General features: G+C 40.1%; 2 protein-coding genes across 3 annotated transcripts in view; both read left to right on the forward strand.

The window, feature by feature from the left end:
* SLC17A8 (solute carrier family 17 member 8) overlaps positions 1–12,035 on the forward strand; it is a 28,492-nt gene extending 16,457 nt beyond the window's left edge. Inside the window, exons 6-13 of one of the 2 annotated variants that reach the window (XR_014848633.1) lie at positions 1,716–1,802; positions 2,723–2,862; positions 4,403–4,552; positions 6,871–7,003; positions 8,301–8,411; positions 9,735–9,862; positions 10,451–10,861; positions 11,900–12,035. Coding sequence is in view for 1 of the 2 variants with exons in the window: in XM_085047164.1 (XP_084903290.1) it covers positions 1,716–1,802; positions 2,723–2,862; positions 4,403–4,552; positions 6,871–7,003; positions 8,301–8,411; positions 9,735–9,862; positions 10,451–10,789 (1,088 nt within the window). In the remaining variant the exon portion in view is untranslated. Of the gene's footprint in view, positions 1–1,715; positions 1,803–2,722; positions 2,863–4,402; positions 4,553–6,870; positions 7,004–8,300; positions 8,412–9,734; positions 9,863–10,450 lie in introns of both variants that reach the window. The other variant, XM_085047164.1, reaches the window with a different exon arrangement.
* Positions 12,036–16,224: 4,189 nt separating this feature from the next.
* NR1H4 (nuclear receptor subfamily 1 group H member 4) overlaps positions 16,225–18,775 on the forward strand; it is a 47,550-nt gene continuing 44,999 nt past the window's right edge. Inside the window, exon 1 of the mRNA XM_085047225.1 lies at positions 16,225–16,363. The gene's annotated coding sequence lies outside the window, so the exon portion shown is untranslated. The remainder of the gene's footprint in view (positions 16,364–18,775) is intronic.

Consider the following 18,775-nt stretch of genomic DNA (forward strand, 5'->3'; position numbering starts at 1 on the left):
TTCTGTTCAGTATGTCATCGTTTTATCATTTCAAGCCAACACTCAGAATGGCTCTCATAATGAACTAAAATGGGTCTACAAGTTCACATGAGAGAAATTATATTGTGTTTCTCTATTTGCTTTGTCCTTAGGGATTCCATTTATTATACAAACTCAATGGATGCTCCTAAACAAGCATGCACTTAAAAATTATTTTGAAAGGACTTCAGTACTTTAGGCTGGCTGCTCAATATACTGCAGTAGAGGTGATGTAAGTTCTGCCCAGTAGCTGTTCTGCCTAATTCTGTTTTGAGTTATGATCAGACATGTACTTTACTCTCTTCTCAGGGTCCCTGTCCAATGCTGACAGCTGAAGATGAATGTCTGTAGGAGAAAATGTTCAATAGAAAATGTGAAAGTCACAGGAAAAAAATTCTGTCCATCAGCAGTGGAGCTGTAATGCTAGGGAAAATACAGCACTAAAAAACAAGACAAAGGATAAAAGGAGGAGTGAAGCAAGTGGAAAAAAACCCCATGCTTATGTATTATAGGAATTTTATTTTTACTATAGATAGCTTCAGGTTTTAGTGATTATTAAGGAGTTTCCACTTCCTGCAGAAGAATAGGTCAAAAGAAAAGCCTCTCCACCCTCAGTGTTCTCTCCTTGAAATTACTAACACAGGATCTCTAGGGAAAGATCCATCCTTCAGCTTGACACTCATTTTAGTGGCTACAGATCATGGATACTTGCACTTGAAAGGTGCATAGGAGCAAAGGAAAAAGTAGGAAACCCCAGGTTAAGCAGGTTTCTGGTTTTTCTATCTACATTTTGGCCTGGGACTTTTCTATTGCCATAGGAAAAATGAATTACATGGGGATGAGGGAGAAGGATCACTGTGAACCATTGCAGAGAAGTATTTGCTAATGAGTAGAGCATTAACAAATGTTTATTGACAAAACATGTACTATTCTCAAAATCACATATATCTCATTTCCCTGAATAATTCAGAGCAACACTCTTGACTTGTAAAGCCACTGGCACTGTCTTGCAATGAAACCTAAAGTCTAGATTGCACTTAAATACTCATCTCTTTCCACAAGACATTTAAAAATATATTTCACCAGTATTATGTATTTCCCAATCAGACACCTTGGCACAGACCATGTTTTTATCCTATTTTACCCCCTGTAACATTTGCCTATTTATTCCAGCTGTTTGTTTATGCTGTTGATATGAATTAAACATGATTACACAGACTCAGAGTTAGTCATGCTGCCAGTGCTCATGTGGTCATGGGTCTAGAGCCATGCCAAGAGCGTCCCAACGTATCTGCAGTCATCAGGATTCCTCAACACCATGAAGACTTCTGAAACATGGGCCATTAGCTTCTCCAAAACTCACCGCATACACCACAGAACTAGGTGGGATTCCCCACTCAAGTACACTCATATAGCTTATGCCTCTGTGGTGCTTTGTCATCAGTCTTGGGTTTGCAAATCCTTTTTACCTGCAGGGCGCAACTCTGCAACATGAAACTGGTGACACATGAGGGGTCAGTGTTTCCTGTCACCCCAGTGAAAATTTTGGAGCTTCCATCCCATTCTCCATGTTCATAAAAATCAGCCGAACACATTCCTCCAGTTCTGCTCTCAGGAGCACCTGTCTGGATCAGCTGCTCTGAAAGCTGGACACACTTATCATAGCTGACCTGTTTTACCAACCTGTTTCTCTTCAGGCTCTTACGCAGGTGCGGTGGTTGCCATGCCCCTGGCAGGTGTGCTGGTCCAGTATATAGGATGGTCATCTGTCTTTTATATTTATGGTGAGTTGCTTAACATGAAGGACCTCTGCCACTAGACTGGTTATGCCAGTTGTTTACTTAAACCCATCCAACAAGTATGGATCAAAATTGTTTTAATGAATGAAGAGGTTGCAAATGGGTACTCCAGTTTATTCTCTACATATTGCAGATTATGAGAGCTTTCATTTCATAATCATCTGTTACAAAATGTTGTAAAATTGTAATAACCAGGCTGCAGCTGATGGTCACCCAGTGACAAGATTGGATAGAGTTGCAAAGGTTCCTCTGCAGCACAAACACTCATGTGGGGCCTGCCCTGCAGTGCACACTAACAGCAAACACTGCAGCAAATGCTGCTGATGGGGAGACAAAGGGACCTCAAAGCTTCTGCCCTGAGAAATCTTCTCCATGCTGCCCATCTTTAATAAAGCAGTGACACCTTAACAAAGTGGTCCCATTACAGGGGTATGACCTTGTGGTGATCCATGGTGCCTCATTGTTCTCACTGTGTGTGGCAGAGGTGGTTCCAACCCAGCCTTGCACATCAGCAGCCCAGTTAAGACAGGTTTTCTCTGTCTTCTCTGGAGATACAGGACACACCACAGGATTTGCCATTGCCATCTTATGGTGAAGTCCATGCAGACTGTGGCCACATTACGACCTGTCTGCTTTTTTCCTTCCCCAGGTTCTACAGAGAGCTTTCCTCCTGCCTTTTCTTTGTCCCATGCATAAGATGTAATAAAAGTGACAAAATGGTCAAATGCTTTGCAAGCAAGCATACAATATACGCAGAGTTAGTTGCCATGTTTTGTTACTTCCCTGGGCATAATTTCTATGCAGGTTTGGTTCAACTGGCACTTGAAACAAACTTCAAGGCCTGCAGATACTGAAGTGTAGCTTTATTGGCTTTTAAAACCAAGTTGCTTTTCCTGCCTCTGCAGGAATGTTTGGGATTGTTTGGTACATGTTCTGGCTGCTTCATGCCTATGAGAGCCCTGCTGCGCATCCAACAATAACCAGTGAAGAAAGGATATATATAGAGACAAGTATAGGAGAAGGAGCCAGCCTAGCTAATGCAAGTGTAAGTAAAAAAGGCTTTTCTTGTTGTCATTTGTGAGCACTTTGCACCAGATGAGCATATGACTGGATGGATACTGTTAGCTGTATAAGAGCAGCAGAACTAGGGGCTTTTCCTTTCATGAAAATTACAGGATCAGGCTCTTGCAGCTGGACAGGATGAATACAGGAAAACATGTAATGCTGTTTAAGCTCTTGGCTTATGGAACTTCCCTGGTCTAGGGGGAAAAGGGCTGGGTTGGGAGGGGGAACCACACGTTCTGGTCTCCTGCTCTTGAGTAACTGTCATGCTTCTTCTAAAAAATATTCATGGGTTTAGCTAAATAAGAATCTGACTGCAGATGTTAAATTATCCAGCTGCCTTTTGAACTCCTATTAAGGATGATTGCAAATCTAGTAGCTTAAGGGCTGGGCTGTCCTGCTCACTCTCACAACAGCTCAGATCCTTTAAGACTTCTCATCCTCTCTCTGAGAAGATCCTGGAAGATCCTAGAAACTTTGAGTTAAAACCTATTTTCCCATCAAACTTCCCTCCATTCCTTTAGGTAACTTTTTTTTGCCAGTAGTTAAAAACAAAGATGTTGATAAACTATTCATTCTTAGCTTTCATTTTTGAACATTCTGGAACAAATGTGCAACTCAAGTTCTTTCTTCTACATGTTTTGGGTAATAGCCTTGCTAGGAGTGTAAAATACCAGACTTTTCTTTTTTTGCATGCTTCTGAATTTGGCTGAAGTCATTCAGGTCTTGACTGGAGACACACATACTTGTTCCAGGTCATAGATTTTCCTTGCAGTATGGTGGTTTTACTGCAGAGGAAAGTAGTACCACCTTCATGGGTGCAGGCACAACCGCAGTCATATGGTGGCCTATAGAACACAGCATTTAAAAAAAAAAAAAAAGGAAAGAAAATGGCAATGGCAATGTATATTGCCATAACAAGAAATTTCAGCTTCTGACTGGAATACTATTACAAATCAACAGGTCTCTGAAGAGTGTTTCCTGCTGTATGAAGTATAGGAACATAAATACTAATTGAAAATGCCAAAAGCAAGTTACAGAAATTAAATTCTGTACCACAGGCCTTTTTTTCTCCCTGAATTAAATTACTTAGGTTGAAGCAGGGAGGTGCTTGTTGCTGCACTACTGCATGTCTCTTAGTTTAGACAACCCTTTTTTTCACACTCCTTTCAATAGAATGTCTCAGACTGCATCATGCCAAAAAAGTGGGGAATGGTGCAAGGTTTCTCTAGTTTTGATTCTTTTGCTGATCCTGTTATCCCAATTGCAGGATTCCAGAAGACCTCATGTAATTTCAGTAAGCAGGGCAATAGTAGTGCAGTATTCATCTTAAAAATCCTAACTGTTCTAAGAAAATTTCTCTACCTGTTCTTTGCCACTCATTCAAGAGATGTATTTCACCTGCATTCTAAGGGATCTGTGATGTAACTGCATGCAACGTACCAAATAGTCTTGATAATAAAAGATACCAATTCTTTATTTTGCCTCTGTCTACCCAATTTCGTGGTCTTTTTTTCCCCTAGAAATTTAGTACTCCCTGGAAGAGATTTTTCACTTCAATGCCAGTTTATGCAATCATTGTGGCAAACTTCTGCAGAAGCTGGACCTTCTATTTGCTCCTTATAAGTCAGCCTGCTTACTTCGAAGAAGTCTTTGGATTTGCAATAAGCAAGGTAAATATCTGAGATGAAGTGGTGACCTTCAGACCTCACCTTAGGAGATGCACCAGGGGAGGTTCAGGTTGAACATCAGGAAGAATTTTCTCACTGAATGGGTGGTTAAACATTGGAATGGGTTGCCCAGAGAGGAGGTGGAGTCATCATACCTGGAGATGTTAAAGAAATAACTGGACATAGCGCTTAGTGCTATGGTTTAGTGGTTTGAGGAACACCAGATAGACCTGGAATCATTACATGAGATGATTCCCAGTATTTGGGAAGTCATACTTTTGAACTGATATAAATAAAAGTCTGTGAGCATGCTATTATTAGAAAAAGGAAAGAATGGAGAAGTTATTTTGGGAAATAGTTGATTAGTCCCACCCCCCCATATAATGAAAAACCACTAAGTAAGTAAGTAAATAGAAATGCACATTTTGTTGAGTGTTGTCTGTTTAGCATTTCTTGCCAGGTAATTTTGTCCTCTTCTTGATTTTTGTGAGTTTTCATTAGCAATGAAGGATCAATTTTTTCATAGATTTCCCTGCCACCACCATTTCATTGAAACTAGAATTGTTACACTCCCTCTTCGGAGCATAAATGAGGAATATAGAATAATAGTTTCACAAAAGTTTTCCATTTAAAAAACCCATTCCTTTAACCTAATACTTCTTGTGTGGTAATTAATTTCAAGCAAGTGTGGGACTGATAAAGAACATTGTTTTCTGTTCTGGGAGCACTGTGCGCCCAGATTCTGCAAGGGTAGCAGTGGTTTTGGCATGGTAGCAATGACACTCTGAATGGCCAAGTATAGCATGGAGATGAAGAACAGGGATATTAAGAAAAGTTACATCTGTTTGTTCTGAGCTGCTTTTCATTAATGCTAGAGTTGCATCTCTGTGAACCTCACTAATTTAAAACCAGTGTAAAACTGACTGTCAATGTAACGAGGTTGCATAGCCTGGAAAGTAAACTCAAACTTATCACTAAATTGTTGCTTCAAAGACAAGCTCCTGTACCTGGGGAGGAACAAGCCCATGCACCAGTATGTGTTGGGATCTGCCCAGCTGGAAAGCAGCTTAGCAGAAAAGCACCTGGGGGTCCTGCTGGACACCAGGCTGGACCAGAGCCAGCAGTGTGTTCTTGCAGTAAAGACTAATGGCATCCTGGGCTGCATTATGCAATGGCCAGTGGGTAAAAGGAGGTCACTTTGTCCTCTACACAGCACTGGTGAGGGCAAACCTGAAGTACTGTGTCCAGTTCTGGGCTCCACAGTACAAGAGAGACATGGACATAGTGGAGAGAGTCCAGTGAAGGGCCATGCAGGTGACTAAGGAAAGGGAACATTTCTCTTATGATGAGAGGCTGAGAGAGCTGGAACTGTTTAGCCTGGGGAAGAGAAGGTTCAGCAGGGTTCTCATCCATATGCAAAAATATCTGAAGGGGCAGTGTAAAGACAAAAATAGGCTCTTTTGAGTGGTTATCTGTCACGGATCAAGAGAAAATGGGCACAAACTGAAACACAAGAGGTTTCTTCTGAACATCTGGAAACACTTTTTAGTATGAGGGAGACTTTATACTGAAACAGGTTGTCCAGAGTAGTTGTGGCATCTCCATCCTTGGAGATATTCAGAAGCTGTCTGGACACATTTCTGGGTAATCTTCACTAGGCGATCCTGTTTGAGCAGAAGGAGGCTCCTTCCAACCTAAACCATTCTGGGATTCTGTGAAAATGAAAAGAGGATGAACATCAGTTTGTAGGTTGTAATCCCACAAGAATAAAAATGCATGCATATCTTTACATATATGCTTATTTAATAATTTGTAAAATTGTATCATAATGTCAGGTTTTATGCTGTATGATCTTCAGTCCATATGCAATGCGCAGGTGCTTCCTTCCTTTACACAGGGGCAGATTACAGGGATAATTTGTTATTCAGGAAGGAGCTCCTCAAGAACGTAAATAAAAAAATATATAAAAGCAGTTGAAAACCAATATAGAGCACTCCAATATCAGGACACGTCAGACAGGGCTTTGTGATGTCTGTGATAGAATTTAATATAAACAGCCTTCAGTGCAACTCTTTAAAGTATCCATAAGTAGTAGGGATATTGCATGGCATTTCTAAGATGAGATTCTCACTTGTGCCCTGGTTTCTCCTCCTGGGCCATAAGGAGATGTTTCTTCCATCACCCAGTTTTGAGCATCTACTCCAATCAGATAAAGTGTCCAATGCAGGGGAAAAGAGGTGAGGAAACATTATGGTTCCTGTTCTCTTGCCCCTAAATCCTGAAAGGGAAATGACAGTAAGTGGTTATTTGTCTAATTGCAGGTTGGCCTTTTGTCAGCAGTTCCTCACATGGTCATGACCATCATTGTGCCCATCGGAGGGCAATTAGCTGACTTCTTACGGAGCAGGAAGATCTTAACCACTACCACCGTAAGGAAGGTCATGAACTGTGGAGGTACTATTGGATTCTGAAAATATGACATTTCTGTTGTGTGCTGCAGTTGATGCAAGTATCATACTGTAGTCCTTGTTTAATTGTAACAAGAGACAATTTACTCAAGATTTCATTTACAGCTGGTTAATCTGAAGCATGAAATGGAGAGCTGATGCCTCATGGCATAAATCCTTACTCAAATGAGCATGCTTTAAAAAGGGAGGGAGGAGGCAAGAAGCCTGGTTAATAATTGAAAGGGCAAGAGAATAGTATGTTCAAATAGGTGTCATCCTGCAAACTCATCCAGACAAACTTAACCCTGTACCGTGGTGCTGGAGAGACCCTTTCCCACTGGATATAGTCTTGCAATAACTGGCCATGTTCCCATTTGCTACTTCCAGCAGGACCCACTGACAAGTCTAGGCTGAAAGGTTTAGTGGTGGAGGGAAGGAAAGTGAAGGCTGGACAGCATGATTTTAACTCAGCGCAAATTATTTGTTTCCAGTTCAGTCACTGAGCTAAAAAATCAGTGATGTGTAGGGTGGATATTGAATTAGAGAACAGATTTGAAGCCAGGTAGCCTGTGAGGTAGTTAGTTACCCCCTGCCAATTGCTGGTTTGCATTATTTATAGATGGCAGAGGCTCCTAGAAATAGAGATGCCTGCAACCAGTAATACCACCTAATTTGGCTATGCATCTTCAGAAAGGATGATCAAATTGTATTTTCAGGGCATATTAGTAGTGTCATTAAAACAAAACCAAACAGAGGAATTGTAATGTTACATATTAGAAAATGTTAATTTGCAGTAATAGCAGAGACTGGAAGTTCCCTGTGATGCTGAGGGCTGTTATATTGGTAGCACACTTGTATGTAAAATGCTTTTTTGTTCCATTTAACAAGAATATCTTGCATCACTACAACCACAAAAAATCAAAGGCAAGTGTTTTTCTCCTTTCCCTATAATGTTTGAGTATTTGTGATTTTTTTCTGCCTTTTGCACAGAGTCACTTTCTCATTATTTCCTGCTACTGCTCAGTGAATTGACTTCAACAACTGCTTGGGTCATTTACGCAGCAAAGAATGAGGAGACAAAAAGAGTATATTCTCAAACAATAAATACACAAATATTTCTGAAAATGCACTAAGCCTCCAAGTATGTTTAAGAATAGCTAAAAGAGACAAAAGAATTTTCTCTCCTTTTAAGCTGCTATTCTGGTACTATTAGTATTTATTAGTAGTACTTGTTAGTACTTATTAGTATTTTCAGGACCAATAGAAATTTAAATGTAAGTCATTCTCATGTGTTTCGTTTGAAGGTTTTGGGATGGAAGCAACCTTGCTTTTGGTGGTTGGTTATTCTCATACAAAAGGTGTGGCTATTTCCTTTCTGGTGTTAGCAGTAGGCTTTAGTGGCTTTGCAATTTCAGGTAAGAATTAATCTTATTCTTGCTTTTACTATCCATGATAAAAATGATGTTTTTATCCTCACTCTGTTGCATCCTACAACCAGCCCATCTCCAGAAGCTGTTTCTAACACTTTCATGGGTCTCACCCATGTTTTGTAGTCTCAGGCTGTTTTGTAGCACCATCAGTACCAGCATTACTTAAAAAATATCCTTTTGTCATGAAGATTGAAGGCCAACATCTTCCAAAAAGACTACCAAGAACATGGATCTATTAAACAAAATTGACCAGCAAAGTAACTGCTGATCCTCAGTTGTTTCAGGATTCTGCAGATGGGAAGTGGTTTTGTTACTCAGTTACAAGGTCCTCACATAGCTGGCCATTTCTATCAATCCATTTTTATTGCAGGATTTTCCCAGTAGTCTACTTCTTACTTTATTTAATACCATGCACTTGGAATTCATTGTCATTTCTTGTGAACAACTATAGTTCATATGACTAATTTTTATTACCTAAGGAGTGATAACTATCTGAGCTCATATTTAGTATCTGTTTTTATTTCTTAATAAAATATGTACTCAGAAGACACACTGCAGTAAAGGTAATTATTTTTCCTACTGTTTTATATTCTGTTTTTATCATATTGTTAAACTGCTACTTAAAATGCTGAAAACCACAAATTAAAAACCATTACTACCTAAGTAAAAAGATAGAAGACATTTGACTAATATGAGGCATTGATTCCTTAATCAAAAATATTTACCAAGTGCACTGTTTCAGTATGAGAAAATGGGAAGTACAGACACTTTAAACTTTAAATGAGGCTAAATCAAACTTTTTTTTCCATGCAATATAATCTCCAGAGGTGGGGGGTGGGGGGGGTGGGGAGGTAAGAAGGGGTTTTGAAAAGTAATAGAGTTGGAGTCAATTGTTGTGTCAGGGGAAGTTAGATATCAGGAAAAGGGGTTGGGCACCAGAGGTGGTTGGGCACCACCAGAGGGTGGTTGGGCACTGGAACAGCTCCCCAGGGCAGTGGTCACAGCACCAGCCTGGCAGAGTGCAGGGAATATTTGGCCAATGCTCTCAGGCACTGGGTGTGACTCATGGGGTGCCCAGTGCAGGGCTGGGAGCTGGACTCGATGATCCTGATGGGTGCCTTCCAAATCAGGATATTCTATGATTATGTGATTTTTCTCACCAAGAAAATACTGCCATTCTTTCCGAGATACACAGTAAGGGGGGTTCCTACCCTTTTCAGGCTCCTTTGGCCAGAATGGCTGTAGAAAGCCCCGTTGGCCTGGTGATGCAGTGCTGTATAGCTGTCTGTTTTCTCTCGTTTTTTGAAGGATTCAATGTGAATCACTTGGACATAGCCCCCCGTTATGCCAGCATTCTGATGGGAATCTCCAATGGCGTGGGGACACTGTCGGGAATGGTCTGCCCACTCATTGTTGGTGCAATGACAAAACATAAGGTAACATTTCTCCATGTTTTCTAGGAAAAGGTTAGGTAATGTGACAAAAGTTAAGACAGCTCAAAGATTCCTGGGGATTCCATTTCATCACTGGATTCTGCAGATGTTTTCTGTTTGTCTTAAACACATACGTTTTTAATACCACCGTAGCCTGATTCTCAGCTACTATAAACTCCATACATAATATCTCCATACAACTGTGCAATGCTTATAGGACTTGGAAAAATCCTCTACAATGCATTCATATCCCCATGGTAGGGTTCCTAAGCAATCATTGATCTACAATCATATTTATGTAGTTGTTAGGGAAATCCTTGCATTTCCAACTCCATTAATATTTCACATGAAAGAAACTTCACTGTGAGGAAAAAAAACCCAGCAAAGAAACCCAAATTTTATTATATTTTCTGTAGTTATAAAAAACAAAAAAATCTTTGCAATGATTCTAATGAATTGCTCTGTCTTCAGCATCAGGAATCAAACAGTGATTAGTCATTCATTCCTCTGTGTGGGCTAATTCATGGTGTAATTCAGAGAGTGATATTTCTTATTACTGGAGACTTAGTGAGACCTGCAACATTCTTTCAGACCCGTGAAGAATGGCAGAACGTCTTTCTCATCGCAGCCCTGGTGCATTACAGTGGTGTGATATTCTATGCTATCTTTGCTTCTGGGGAGAAGCAGGAATGGGCTGACCCTGAAAACCTCAATGAAGAGAAATGTGGCATCATTGATCAGGATGAACTGGCTGAAGAAACTGAGATGAACAATGAAACTTTTTTAAGTCCAAAGAAAACGTACGGTGCTACCAGTCAAAACAGTGAAGTACAGAGAAGGGAATGGAGGAAGCAAAAGCAAGTAACTCAAGACATGGAGGAACAGACTTCTTACCATTATGAAAATGGAAATTTTCAAGATCTGTCTTAATACTTGAAACTGTAAGATTTGTGTAGCAGCTACTCCCATGACTCCTTCTGCCTAGCTGCCCCAACTCATCAGGTATCCATATTTATTCTCTTATTCAATTATGTAACATCTGGCCACATGGCTAGATTTGAGGGGTGATAGTTCCCTCCTTTTGGTGTGTAAGAGGGCTAAAAACAATGAGGCTGGGATAAGTGATCCTAAATCCTCTCCCGGCCATTGTATGATGTTGGGAGAGCTTCTGTGCCAGTTAGATGACCAGCCCTGGCAGGGCTTCTGCCTGATACAGGCTGTAGAACTGACTGTAGGAGCAAGGAGTCCCCTCACCTGAGCAGAGAAAGGACAAGTGATATCAGATTGTGACTCCATAGTGATCTATGTAATCCCTGGGTCTCCAGGGGTGTGACAGTCTGTACTGAGTGCCCCTGCTTTGCCTTTTTAGGATTCCTGCAGTGTGGCATTTGAGCTGCTTAATCCATGTCAAACCACAAGCTCATGCTAAAAGATCAGAGCAGAGGGAAAAGCAGATTTATGACAGTAGGCTGTAATTAATTACTAATGGTCACTCAACAAGGGGAAGACGAACTTGTAGCAGAGATGGCACAGGATTGCTTCAACAGTTCCTACAAATTGATTGGCAGATATTTTTGTATGCACAGCCCACAGAATATTGATAAGACAATAAAATGGATACTTGTAAAATTTTCCCCCCTCCAAAGATTTTGTGCTGGCATGAAATAATTTTGAATACAAAATCATCGTTAGTGATGCAGTATTATTAATCCTTATGAAAGGAAATCTTAGCCCTGTTTTGATTAGGATTCTCACTCAATTCGTTATTGTTAAGTAATTTAAATATATTTTTCTAGTATTATACTGATAGAGTTCCTGGTCTCAACACCAACACTACTGGTTTAGGTGAATGAGCTTACAGGAGTGGTCTTTAGTTCTGGATCTGTAACTTTTCAATGCCTCAGTCTTGCTCTTGCTATGAATGAAGCACTGTACCATTTGAGAGTTAACAGGGTACCTATGTAAAAAAGTAATTATCTTCTGCCATTGGTATATGTTTGACAGTATAAAATGGCTTTAGTCTTTTTCTACTATTTTTAGAATCAACCAGTGGAGCATGCTGTGTCATCTCAGTTAGCTGCAACTCACAGACTCATTGTGGCTCATTTATACTACTTTCAGAATGGATCAATTCAGTAAGCTGTGATTTAATTTGTCTCTCATTATGACTACTGCCTCATTAAATTCAAGTGAAAGCTATCTTGTCCAGCCTATGCTGTGCTTTGTGATGTTTCAGTATTATTGTTCTTGTGTACCATATGCAGCCACCGTGATGCACATGAGATTTGAACACTTCTCAGATGCATTTTGCTATTTTATTGAAGTGCAATTGAATAGCATGAGTGCAATTACACTTGTACATTCATCTGAATCCATGGGTTATTTATCTTCTCGGCAAAGAGGGTTATTGGGAAGCAAGCTAATTCTCTGTTCGTGTCTCTTGTTTCTCTTCTACTCAGCAAAATCCAATCTGCAACTGTATATGAATAAGAAGGAAAGTGAGTTGAATGGATACATGACTAAGTTGACTACAGTGAAGACTTACTAATTGGTATGAGCAGAAAGAGGTAGTTTTATGGTACAGCTCAAACCTACTTTAAGAAAAATCAGTTTATTAATAATCCACACCAAAAAAATCTTGTGACTTTATCCTCTTAAGACAGAAAATAATATTTTTTTAAAATTCAAAACTTTAGTTTAGACTAGAGTTGCTTATTTCACTACTGATATTTAGAATGGATATGAAAAAAATATCTTATTTCTTGCAGGTTATAGTCAGCATTTGGGGATTTCACTGGCAGGAACTTGAGTCAAATGTTCCCATCAGTCTATCACAATAGCAGGACCAGCTGCTGTCAAACTATTTTGCAACATCCACTGCAATTTGCAAAAGGAAGAAGGCCACTGCTTTGCATATGTGCAAAGCAAACATCTTCCTCCCTCTCCAGTAATGTAACATTCATAGAGTTGCTACAGGAAGTCTAATAAGGAAAATCCTATTATGAAAGGATTGAATAAAAGAGTCTGTTTAAGTAAAATCTGACAGCGAAAAGAGAAGAGCAGACAATATATTACTCTAGAAACAGTGACATTTGCTTAGAAGCAGCATCATTTTTCCAGTAAAGATGAAGGGTAATTTTCCTGTCTTTAAGAGGAACACAAAGGGGGTGATCATTGTTGTTATGACAAAGAACTACAAACATCACAAAATTTTGGGAAATGGCAAACCAGCCCGTGAGAGCTAGATTGCCTCTCTGGTGAATGTAGCTATTATTTTTTACTGTTGCAGATGCACCACAGCTGTCACAAGTGACAAGCCACAGCTCAGTTTAGCAGGATCATTTTGTATCCACAAACAAGACTGCTCTGATTTGGTTCAGTAGAAGTTTGACTTCAATGGACATTTGAGCATTATTTAATACCCTGAAAGAAATGGTTTAAAAACATCTGGACAAGCTTTTGCATTAAAAACCCCTTTATCTTACTTTTCTAAATTTAGCCATTTCCACTAACCCAGTATCAACTCTCAGCAGTTGAAGTTATATACATGCCACAGTGCTTTTTCAGGCACTGACAGTCAGATATTTGGGCTTTCTCCCTTTCCTTTTCATCTGTTTAAATATTTCAGGTGCATTGCATGAAGTGTAAACATCAGCACTGGTTGGAAACTAGATCTTTTCCTGGAAATCTCTGTATTTAATCAACTCTTTGATTTACACAGTGGCTTCCACAATCCTGTGTGGCAAAGAATAAAGACAACTTATTGAGAACAAACTGACTTTGTAACTTTTGCTGGATGTTTCTATCTGCAACATACTCCAATATAATTTTCTTGTGGAGTCTAAGGAAGGAGGGTGAACACTCACTGAGGGTGTTTTTCCTACAAACTGACTTAAAATATGTTAGAACTTGGACCATTTAAACAATCAGGAAAACCAGCATATCCCACTCAGATTTCTTAAAAGTCATGTCTCTAATGGTAGTGGATGTGAATAACTCAAATGGTATTTTCTAAGGAGAAATAGTAGCTTGAGTTAACTTTGTTCATCACATTGTTTGCATATTTTTGTGTTCCCACATCCAAAATAACTTTTGCATATATTCAAATATGACAGGGCTCATACAACTCAGCGTTTGATTTGGAAATGACTTTCTGATGCCACAAGGAAGCAACACTAAGTTTACATTGGAATAAATATCTTAAGTAGGCCAGAGGAAGACTCAGCTCTCCACAAGCTGAAATGGTAACATAGTCCACAGAATATGAATTCAAGTCTGGGGAGAGAAGAAGCAGTACACTAAGCCCCAGGGATATGTTGTTGATCTACTGATCTTAACAAAGAAAGCTGCAGCTTTTATTTCTTTGACAAATTACATTTTTTAGGCATTACCTAGCAGAAGCTTAATGATAATGAATACTCCTCCTATATTTTTGTAAGAGTTGAACAAAACGTTCCTTCTAATGAGAAAGGAAAAACTAATGATAGAAACGATGAAAAATTCACCTGAGTAGAAACTTCTCCAGGGAAATAATCACTTAGTCCAAAAGAATGTAAAGACTTTGGGGTAAAATATATAACAAGAGCATCCAGATGTTAACAAAGTGCCAGGAGGAGTCTCATGTGTAACATAATTAACTGAAAGGAGGAATGTAAAAATTAACTCAAGGTCATGCAAAATGTGTCGAGGCTTCACATGTATGCTTGCAACTGACTTCTTTTGACAGTTACAGAAATCTGTAAATTTAGTCATTATTTTAATGTAAATTATGTAAAAAATAGATTTCACAGATTTTATACTATTTTTCTTTTTATTTTCAATTGAAGATCTTAATTTTAGACTGCTGTTTAATTATTAATATTTTAAGAGAGGGGAGTATTACTTGTGTTTTAAAAAATACAAAGGGAATAGAGACAAAGAGAAAGCAAATTTCAGCCACAAGGCAATGCAGACAGAGGGCTGAGGATAAGAAATAAATTTTCTAACCCTGGAATCACAACTTAGAGTTCTCTAGATTTTTGAGTTAAAAGACTATATGATGGGCCAAGATCTGATATTCTGCATCATCCTAGGGTCCAGGGAAATCACTCAGGTCTAATGTCAAAGCTTAACTCTCATGAAATCAGGAATAAATGGAGAGATTAAAAACTCCTCATTTTTATGTCTTCCAAATGCCTGTGTTGGATTAGGTAACACTGCTGGAAAGGTAACTCTACTAATACTATTGCAGCTCTAGATGTACATGCAGAAGACAGTCTGGTAGGCTTCTGTGTAAAAATGCTTTCAACCACTTACATACTGGTATCAGCTATTTCTTAACTTCCATTTGATAACAGTGTTCAGCTGTGACAGAAAAAATTGTCCCTTTTTTATCTCAACCTTTTTTGTTTTGGTGTTTATACTGCTTATCTTTACAGCTCTTCTGCATGCAAAATTACGTAAGTAAAGAAAGGAATTTATGTAAGAAATGTAGTAAGATTGTACTTCTTTGCACTGAACTATCTATAACATAATAAGAGCCAACACATTTTTTCCACAGAAGTATAATATTTGGGTATTTTAGGTCTTGGTCATAATAAAAACTTGACTCATTTAATTTGTTGTTCCCCATCCCAGGTTGTTGTGTACTCTCCCTCAATTTAATTACTGTATTGGATATCCGCAGCAGCTAACAAGCTCCATTTGTCTATGTATAATCACATTTATCTGCTCAATAAAATCAGTGCTCAGACACTTGCTGTATAAACCTTTGACAACTTTTTTGCTCCTTGTTTTAGGCTTAGTTCCACTTGCACAACAAATTCAGCACTCCTCTGAGAAGGTCATGGCTTTTTTGTTAAATATGTGTCAGGAAAACACTGGAACTCGTGAAGAATGCATCTCCATTGGCTCAGAGTTTTGGTTGCCCAGAGGTGTCTCACAAATCTTTGAAACACCAAGCAGGAAGACAACAATGCTGGTAAACCAGGAAGTATCTGAGTACCCCAATAAAGACACCTCTGCTCTCTGGAGCTGGCAGTCATCGCCAGAAGCAACATGCCAGGTGCTTTCTCTCTGCTGGGCATAACTGTAATGAACAGCAGGGGAATTAGTGGGAGAAACTTGCTGATACAGTGATTAAGATAAGGGAAATGGGACTTTCTTTTCTTTTAGGGTGGGGACTTTGATCCCATCTGCTTGTTCCCTACCCCAGCCCTGGTGTGTAATCAAAAGAAAGATGTCTGCAGGTCCTGAGAGACCCAATTTATCTCTTGGCAATGATCAGTTGTGTACTTTGTACTGGTAAAAATCTGCAGGGGGTGGAAGTGGCTTATGGGCTCTTGCTGATTTATGTTGGGCAAGAAGAAATCATAGCACTAACATGAAACTTGAATTTAGATGTGAAAGAGATTAACATTAAGGACAACCAAATGAAGGACAATCAATGTGAATGGATGCAATGTTACTGCTGTGGAATAATGCTGCTGTGTGGGGCAGATGGGCAACTGGGAGTAACTCCAGCAGGTGGGTTTTCCCTCAGCAAGGGCGAGTAATGGAATAACCTCTGTCCTGCACTGTTCACTTCCCATTTCCCAGTGCCCCATACTGGCTGCAAGTTTAGCTGTTACAATGCTTGGACAGAGTGTAGAAAAGTGCTGCAGTCATACCAGACCCTTATCTTTACCTTGTGTTTTCTTGTTTTCATGTGGCTTCCCCAGACCCTTGCTAACTGATGGACACAACACCAGGGCAACCCAGAGTGAAAAATAGCAAGGGTCTACATTTTAGCATATTCCTTTTTTAATTTTTTTTTTTTTTTTTTGTTAGGAGGTGCCAAATTTTGTGCCAAGATTCCTGGCAGCAGCAGCTGGAACCGTAGGTCCATGGTGGGCAGCTGAAATATTACCCTGGCTGGCCAAAGGTCAAGGCCATACTGGCCATTCCTGCTCCCTGCTCTGCCAGAGCACACAGGGAGCTGTCACGCTTGTAGGGGGCTGGAGGGCAAAGTTCCTGACCAAGCTGGGAGGGAAACTGCAGTCAGGATCTCTGTCCCCTACCCTTGTCGGCTGCCTGGGTACAGGACCTGTCAGACCATGAGAAACAGCTGGTGTTTCCAAGTAATTTTCTGCATTCCTCATCCACAGTCTTACTATTCCCAAGCAACCACCTCTATTCCTATTTCACGGACAATTGTGAGCAGCTTAAAATGCCCCTTGTCAACTGGCATCTTCTGCTGTTGTATTTACCTCAGACAAGGAATAGACCCACAGCTAATTCCTTCTCTCTCCCAGTATTTATCTCAAGCCTGGAGTTCATTATGCCTCAGTGCTCCCAGTTCAACCCTCCTTCACTGCCCTTGAGCTGTACCTTTGGTCCATGCATCCCTCTTTCCCCCTCCTTCATCCCCAGAGCAGTGGTGGGTGCCCTAGCCTGGGAAACACTCAAGGTCAGGGTGGATGGGGCTCTGAGAAACCTGGTCTAGTTGAAGATGTCCCTGGTCATAGCAGGGGGCATGGACTAGATTGCCTTTAAAAGGTCTTTTCCAACCCAAACTATTCTGATTCTATGGTTCTTGAGCAATTTTAAATCTTTCAGAGAAGATGTGGTGCTCACTCATGCCAGTTGTTGGGAAAGACTTACCTCAAAAGAATCTGGCTCTTCAAAAAGGCATATAGAAGTTTGCTAACAGGTTGTTCTCTGTTTGTGTCAATGGCTGGAACTGGTTTCAGAGGACACAGACACACATTAGTTTGAACAATATATCACAAGATGTTTTCTTGAAATATCACAAGATATTTTCTTAAACCATCAAATTACTGCAACAGCTGAAGGTCAGCAAGGCATCCAGCCCAACACACTACACATGCAGATTTCCTCATCAGGAATGCCTGGTACAAACCCTACTAGCAAGCAATGCATTTCTTTCAGTAATATTTTCATTAGTGCTTCCCCCAAGTAACTGTGAAATATCTGAGGAAGAGCAACTAAAGTCCACCAAACTTGTGTAGAGTTTCCACACCTGGTGTTCTCCCAGTGATGCTACATTTTCTTTGGAGAGATAGATTTCTGTAGCTAGTGTCTTAGTGAAAGATGCCCAGGTTGATTTGATTATTCCACAAGGCTATTCCTCCCCTTCTGCAGTACTTGAATTTCCCTTTTTTGAAGTTCACAGGATACCTGTCAGGCCATTTCTACCACCTGTTAAACCCCTCTGGGTGGCAGCATGATGAGCTATTGTACCAACTGCTCCTGCCAGTTTTGCATCATCTGCAAAGCTGTTGAAGGTGTGCTCTGTCCCTTCATACAAGTCATTAATGACTGTATGCTGGTCTCAGTATTCACCCCTGGGATATACCACAAATCACTGCCTCTAGCTGAGCTTCATGCTGCTTTGGGACAAACCTTTGAGACAAACAGTTTAGCCAGTTTCAAACTGAACTCATTGTATACTTATTTAGTATGTGCTTTATGATTTTGTCAATGAAGACAGTGCTGAAAATCTTGGTAAGCTCAAGCTCTGCCCTTGTTCACTGAGCCTGTCTTCTTCTCATAGAAGGCTATCAGGTTCCTTCTCTCCTTTTTAAAGACCATGAGTGATATTTGATTTTTTCCCAGCCATTAGGAATCTCTCCCAGTCCTTAGGACCCTTCAAAGGCAATTGAAAGTGGCCTTAGAGTGGCATCAGCAGCTCCCTCCACACTCTGAGTACATTCTATTAGGACCCATAGAGCTACACATGTCCAGCCCGTGTAGATGCTCCTCAAACTGATTCTACTCCATGGAGGGTGAGTCTTTCTTGTTCTGGACTTTTACACAGGTTTGAGGTACCTGGAGTTACTGGAGTCTGTTCTTATCAATGACAACTGAGGCAAAGGCAGCATGGAATACCTGGGCTTTCTCGATATACTTTGTCAGCTAGCCCCCTGCCCCATTCAG

The sequence above is a fragment of the Lichenostomus cassidix genome, chromosome 1Aa (assembly GCF_008360975.1).
Source record: "Lichenostomus cassidix isolate B80296 chromosome 1Aa, HeHo_3.0, whole genome shotgun sequence".
Classification (NCBI taxonomy): domain Eukaryota; kingdom Metazoa; phylum Chordata; class Aves; order Passeriformes; family Meliphagidae; genus Lichenostomus; species Lichenostomus cassidix.